Consider the following 7,820-nt stretch of genomic DNA (forward strand, 5'->3'; position numbering starts at 1 on the left):
CTTTATTACTTTACATATTAGTTCAAATTCAATATTTATATTTTTAGATTATTTTTAAGAACAACCATTTTCACCTAGCAACATTAATATTTAGTAAATCTACATTATTTTTTAAATGAAAGTAAATTAATTATTGGAATTTAAAACTATAGGGAGACTTTTTTTATTATTTCAATTTTGTATGGGTTTTGGTGGGCCAACATTCAACCCAATAAATGAGTTAACTTAATATCAATTTGTATATAGCAAATGGATTTAGTTGTTGCACACTATTTGGTTTAAAGAGAGAAATAGATAAGATGGAAATGAAAAAGAAAGTAGATCAATATGTAAAAAATAAAATTGAATGTTTTGTTGTTTGATAAAATAAAAATATGAAAAATAAAGACAAATATATTTGAAAAATTGATGATTTGGTGATATGGTGCATAATACCAATTTGAATATCCACCTATCACCTTTCAAAAATTTAAAATTACTTATGGATTTTTAAAATTTAGAATTTAAAAATACAACTCAAAAATTAAAATCCCATTTTAAAAAATTAAATTTGAAATAAAAAATATATTTTGATAAAAAAAATTCTGAAACACAAATATGAAAATATATTTAAAAAAAAAGCTTTATAATTATTCTTTCATCTACATCCTTTTATATAAGTTTGTTTTCATTATCAAATAGGATGTATGTTCATATGTTGCATGCAAAATTTGTCATTGCCTAATTGAACTAATGAGTGTCATGAAAGTGTGGATTCATAGGTACTTACAAGTCCCATTTTCCACTAGGTTTTTATCACATATGAAAAAACTTGCAAGGAATCCATCTTTCACATTTTAAAATTCTAATTTAGTTTATATATTTATAAATAAATCATGAATTAAATTATTAATTATGCTTTAATTCAAACAATATATAAATATTACTAAAGTAACAAGAATGTATTAAATATAATGTTTTTTTCAATCAACACTATATAATGCTAGAAGATTTTGCTTTCATTTCATAAGGACTAGGTATTTCTCTTTGAACCTAGGTTCAACTAGTTCTTCATATTCATCATACACTATTTCTAGAACTTTCATCAAATTAAGAATAACACCATTTCATAAAAATAGTGATTGCAGACTGATTTTTAGAACTTTGGTAAGAAGATAACACCACATCACCAATTTGATCTATTTTTAATGAATGCATTGGGGGAATCAATTTGAGCACATTAGTTATTTTTCATTCTTTCTTCTATTTTACATTTTTACTTTTAATGCACTAATATAGGTTTATTATTATATAATTTAAATCGAATTATTGAACTCAAATTTAAGTTTTAGGTGTAATGATTTGTATAAATAAATATAAATTAGTTTTAAAAAATAATATTATTTTAATTTTTTAAATATATATAATTATTATTTTATAAAATGAGTTTGACAAAAAATACATCATTTAATTGATATAAAAAAAAAACTTGTTTCATCTTATTCATTTTGCAGGCTTTTTAGAACTTAACCATTAAACCTAATCTAACTTCACAACATGCATGATCTGATCATGTAATCTCGAAACTTTGAATTACTAAGTATAATTCAGATACATATTAACCACTTGTTAAGAAGAGATAACCATAGTAACAAATAGATAGGGATTAAGATACAGATGAAAAAATAACTGATATAGCATGACTTCAATGAAATGAGCTCAAATAACTTACATGTTTTGAATATACTTAAAGTAATCACACATGCAAAACTTGCAATAATTGTTAGGGAATAGCCTATTTCAAAGAATTTGCAAAGTGAAGGTAACAAGGTACTTGATGAAGTCACCAACTCATTCAAACCCTCAGGTTGAAGCCTTTTTAACTCTGGTTTAGTTTACTGCACAACTCATCTGATTCCATTTCTCTGTCACTCTCCCATCTCATTTTCTATTCCTCAATAAGCACAAGAGAAGAGAGCAATTAAAAACAGAACAACAAGCATATTTGTTATATTTCAGTACAACAAATATTATACATACCATAATCAACATGAGCAACAAAGAGTTGCACACTCAAAATACAATGATCTCTATGTTAAATCTAAATGGCCTTGTCTTGCCCTATACATCCTCAGTTGTACTGCATGCTCCTCAATGTTAGAAGCAAAACAATGTGATGTTTGAAAGTTGTAACTTCAAAGAGATTGAAAATATTGGAAATAAGAAGAGATAATGAGCATATATATACATGTAAGGTGCAGGTTTTTTTTTATCAGTAAGAAAAACTAAATAGAGGTAAAATGGTACAACTGTTATTTATCTTGATAATTAGTCTACAAATAATCCAAACAAAAACAACAATTCCTTAATTCCTCACAAACAGGTAGAAAGAATCACCTACTTAATATGAAAAGGAAAAAACATGCAATGTGCAGGTATCATGCATGGAGAAAAGAATTAAAAGAAGAAGAATGAGCAAGAGATGAGGGAGTGAGGGGAATGAAGCCTGGTCCGAGAAACACACACAAGTGCTGATATATATCATTGCCACTGAATGCATGCATGACATGGACACACACATCATATCATATCATATATCTGTCTCTCGAGCCAAGGCAACATTCCCCACACCCTCATTCTCCCACCTTGTACTACTCCATACATGGATTTTCTGCATTGATTCTAGAACACTCTGTAAATGAAATATGGTGTTCATATTAATGGAGAGAAGAAGAAGAAGAAGAAGAAGAAGAAGGAGAAGGGTATTGATTGCTATCTTGACTTTAGAACTTACCGTGTGGAAGTTGGAGGCTCTCTTTGTCGTTAAGACTTTCCAACATTGAGTTACATATTGCTTGCATGCAAGGTTACTGTGCTCTTTCATTTCCACTATTCTTTTTTTATTAACTCACACTTTCCACCACACTAATTCTATATATATACATATAACTTCACAATTCTATTAATATGTTCAAAACATGAATATTAACTGAAAACAGTACATATTTTCATCTGATATCAACATACAAAACTTCTGACTGTGAAACAATGATCTTAAGTATAAGAATTATATCAGTAATACAAATAAAAATGGTGTCAGATATAATCAGACAAAAAAATCAGAAGGACTTGCAGTTAGTAAAAGAGTGAGTTTAATGGGTCCCTGATGAGATTGTATATAGAAAAAAGAATGAAAAAAAAAAAGTAGAAAGTTTACACGTGCAATAGTTGAGTAGTATAATGTGCTTAATGAGTGCAAGTAATTATTGAATACCTGAATGGTTCTATTATGCTTTCGTCATTTCACTATCTTTTTCTGTGTATATGATTATGCTTCATATTTTAATTCGAAAATGACATAAAAAAAAGAATGGCGATGTAGGAAGAGTTATTGTTTCATTGTAATTAGAAGTATGGAAAAAAATGTGTGGCTAGGGATAGTTGATAGTTATTATTGTTGTAACTTTACCTTTAATCTTGGTTCTGCCCCCTGATAATATGGTGCATGGAGAAACCTAAAGGATAATAAAAGTATTCCATCATCAAAATCATTACTATACATGATTATATCTTCAAAACTAATTTCTCACCCCAGCCTCTCTTCTTCCTTCTTTTTCGATAAATGTTTGTGGTTTGCAAATTAACTTGCATAATGGATCTTTAATGAATATTAACAACCTTATAAAATCAAACTCATAAAATAAAATAAGATTTATATCCATTTGTATAATATAAAATATTATTATTATAAATTGAGGTTGATTGTCCACTTCTACGTGTGACTATATATGTACGGATGATTCGATAGCAAAGTGATCAGATAAGTCGAATAATAATTAGTTGTTATAGTGACTAAATCAAAAACCATTTTAGGGAGTAAATAAATTTTTGATTTCTAAATTAGTTTCTATTATTGTTAAGTGGTTTATAAATTGGTATCTAATTAATAACCAATGTTTTTGCTACCAAATTTAGAATCTAAATAATTGGTAGTTAAAACCTTGGTAACTAATCAGATACCAATTTAGAAACTATTTAACATAATATAAAATAATTTAGAAACCAATTTTTTTTTTACTTTCCAAAATGGTATCTAATTTAGTTACTATTGTGCAACTAATTATTTTGGTTTTTAAAAATTGGTTTCTATTTAATGATTAATGATTTTCTTATAGTGATATATAGTTATAATAAATTTTAAATAACTTTAATACTATATTAAGAAATAAAACTTTAAATTTAATAAAACCTTAAAAAAATATTTATGAGATGAAATTTATATATATATATATATATTAATCCTTTACATCAATTAAGTACAAATTTATTTTTTAATAGATATTTTTTAAAACCATCACCACTTTTTAACATATATTTTTTCATAAACATATCCTCTAATGGTTGTGATTGTGAATGTAATTTGACATGTATGCACTTACTCTATTGTCAAATTCCTAAAATTTGCCCTAAATAGCAATTTTCTTTTGGAGTGGGCTATCCCTAATCATGGCATTTGAGATTGGGCCAACCCATTTAGAAGTGATATTCAGGACTGTTATTTAGAGAACCTTTGTTTTGGGCTCTTCTCATTGTCTAGTAATTCTTTTTAATAAAATATTTTCTGAGAAATTAATTTTTTATTATATTTTGACAAAGTTTTGATTAAATAACTCAACAAGTTTTTCGAGAAATCAAATAATTCTTTTTAAAATAAGACTATCTTTGGAAAAGCTTCTCTATAAGCACTTTTAGAAAATAAAAATAAGAAATCTTTTTTACATGAGCTAAATTAATTTATGCAGAAGTTAATTATAAAAATTATTTTATATAACTTCTTCAAATTCTAAACAGCGTCTTGAGCACAAGATACTTTCCAATGATTAATTTTACAATTAATGAAATTATTTTTTTATATATATTTTATTTTTATTATGATATTAATATGAAATATTTCGATCAATAATTAATACATATCCAGAAATTTGGTTATTTTTAATGGATCAACTCTTTCAACCAATTGTTAAAAGAGTGTTTTCTTCATGCACCTACATATCTTCTTCTTTCACTTTTATAATTTTTTGAATACTAAATCCTAAAAAACTGTTACTCATTTTTCAAATTTGTAATTAGTTTCAGATTAAATAATCCGGAAGCCTTTTTTCATATCCGGAAGCCTTTTTTCATATGCATAATTACTTTCTGGATTACATAATCCGAAAGTCTTATTTAGCTTATGGATTGTGTAATCTAGAAGTCTTTTTTCAAATGATTTTCTGGATTACATAATCCAAAAACTATTCTATAGAGGTGACACAAGAAGGATAAAAATGTATTTTCATGTTGTGTATGGAGGTGGTAGAAGAAGATATGGAGGTGCAGGAAGAAACGTCTTGTTAAAAAATTAGCGGGTACGAATAGAATTTGGACTTGGCCCATGTTAGGGGCCCATAAGTGGTCCAATTGGCCCATTTATTCACCTTCTTCTTCAGCCGTTCATTCACACTGTTATTCTTTCAGCTTCATCACACTACTGAGTTTGCCTCTGTGGATTCACTGTTTTCTGAACTCTGAACCCACCCATCAATTATTCGTTGCTCAAGTTTCTAAATTGAAGGCAAAGGACAAAGCCCTGTTCAAATCCAAACACCATTTTTTAGGTTTTCATTCTTTTCATTTAAAAAAATCACATTTTTATTTCGTTTTCCCCAATTTATCACTATCTAATTCATTTGCTATTAAGCTTACTAGTTTGTTTTCTTTTGGTATCTAGATTTTTTAAATTTTGGGTTGTAACTTCTTGTGTGTTTGCCATAGAAGAACTTGTTTATTTAAAGTTGAAGTGTTTTAAGCATTAATAGAGATATATAGAGAGAATAGTGTTAGACTCATTTGGGTTTGTGTTTAAATTCCATGAGCATAAGATGGCCAAGAGTGTTGACACCAACTTACCTCTCTCAGATTATAAGAACCCAAAAAAACCCAATAAAGGCTCTTCACATTTTCAATGAAGCCAAATCTAGGTACCCCAATTACCACCACAATGGTCCTGTTTATGCCACTATGATCAGCATCCTTGGAACATCAGGGAGGCTGACTGAGATGAAGGATGTGATTGAGCAAATGAGAGAGGATTCATGTGAATGCAAGGATTCTGTTTTTGTGTCTGTTATTAAGACATATGCCAATGCCGGCCAGGTAGATGAAGCAATGTCTCTGTACAAGACAATTCCTCAGTTTAACTGTGTTAATTGGACAGAATCCTTCAACACCATTTTGCAGATAATGGTGAATGAGAACCGGCTTGAAATGGCCCACAGTATCTTTGTTGAGAGCTCTTGTGGTTGGGAAGTGAGGTATCGGATTCGAGCATTGAACTTGCTTATGTATGCTCTTTGTCAGAAGAGTCGCTCCGATTTGGCACTGCAATTGTTCCAAGAGATGGATTATCAAAGTTGCTACCCTGATAGGGACAGCTATGCAATTTTGATGAAGGGATTGTGCCAAGACAAGAGGTTACATGAGGCCACCCATTTGTTGTATTCAATGTTTTGGAGGATCTCACAGAAAGGTAATGGTGAGGATATTGTAGTCTATAGAATTCTTTTGGATGCTTTATGTGATGCTGGAAAACTTGAAGAAGCTGTGGAAATTCTAGGTAAAATTTTGAGAAAAGGACTGAAGGCTCCGAAGGGATGTTATAACCGTTCTGATCTTGGCCAGATATTGGATGACAACGATATAGAAAGTGCTAAACGTGTGATTCATGAAGCTTTGATCAAAGGCTCAATTCCTAGTATGGCTAGTTATAATGCCATGGCTGTTGATCTGTACACTGAAGGTAAGATAGATGAGGCTGATACTGTCATCATGGAAATGCAAGACAGAGGCTTTAGACCAACACATTCTATCTTCGAGGCAAAAGTAGCAGCATTGTGCAAGGTTTGTAAGGTGGATGAAGCAATCAAGGTAATTGAGGAGGACATGGTGAAAGTCAATTGTCTACCAACTGCTAGAGTGTACAACACTCTCTTGAAAAACCTATGCAATGTTGGAAATTCCATGGCTGTACTCAAGAGCTTGAACAAGATGTCAAACAAGGTAGGTAGTGCAGGTGACAGAGATACTTATGGCATCTTGCTGGAAATGCTTTGTGGTGAAAGAAGGTATCTTGAGGCAAGTCAACTTCTGGAGAAAATGTCAATTAAGTCATACTGGCCTTGTACCAACAGTTACAATTCTGTCATTAAGGGTCTTTGCTCCTTAGGTAGGCAATATGAAGCAGTTATGTGGTTAGAGGACATGATTAGCCAGGGAAAGCTTCCTGAAACTTCTGTCTGGAATTCATTGGCATCTTTATTTTGTAACTCAGAAAAGATAAAAGTGTCCTCTGAGATATTTAGTCGCCTAAGCACCTTGTGAAATTGTGATTACTAGATTCCTGTACCACCAATCTTTTTGTAATTGAAATGCCTCTTTAATAGCTTCAAAAACACCACCATACTGTGTGTTGATTCAGTTGCTGACTTGACCTTCCTAACTTGTTGAGTTACCAAGCTTGCATTCACTTTTGACCCAGAAAAACTACAGGCAGGGCATAAGATTGCTTGTGGAATCCCTGTCCTGTTTGCATCTACTAAGTTGCTTTATAGGTTGGCGATCTTTTCCTCCAGGATATTGATTTGATGAATAAGACTACTAATATATTCTCTTGGTTATTTATTTGTGTACTTTCTGTTCATAGCTTCAGTTTTCTTTTGTTTAATAATGTTTCTATAACTTATGTTGCAGAATAAGATATTTTCTATTAACATGGATTGATGATAAAAACTGTCTACTTAAAT

The 7,820-nt window shown here is 30.1% G+C and overlaps 1 protein-coding gene across 1 annotated transcript; it reads left to right on the plus strand.

Moving 5' to 3' along the window:
• Window positions 1–5,484: 5,484 nt before the first annotated feature.
• On the plus strand, window positions 5,485–7,820 carry EMB3101 (Tetratricopeptide repeat (TPR)-like superfamily protein). The gene has a single exon (XM_068647092.2). The coding sequence runs from the start codon at window positions 5,890–5,892 to the stop codon at window positions 7,396–7,398; it is 1,509 nt and encodes a 502-aa protein (XP_068503193.1). The 5' UTR covers window positions 5,485–5,889; the 3' UTR covers window positions 7,399–7,820.

The sequence above is a fragment of the Phaseolus vulgaris genome, chromosome 4, assembly GCF_051622355.1.
Source record: "Phaseolus vulgaris cultivar YP4 chromosome 4, ASM5162235v1, whole genome shotgun sequence".
NCBI lineage: Eukaryota > Viridiplantae > Streptophyta > Magnoliopsida > Fabales > Fabaceae > Phaseolus > Phaseolus vulgaris.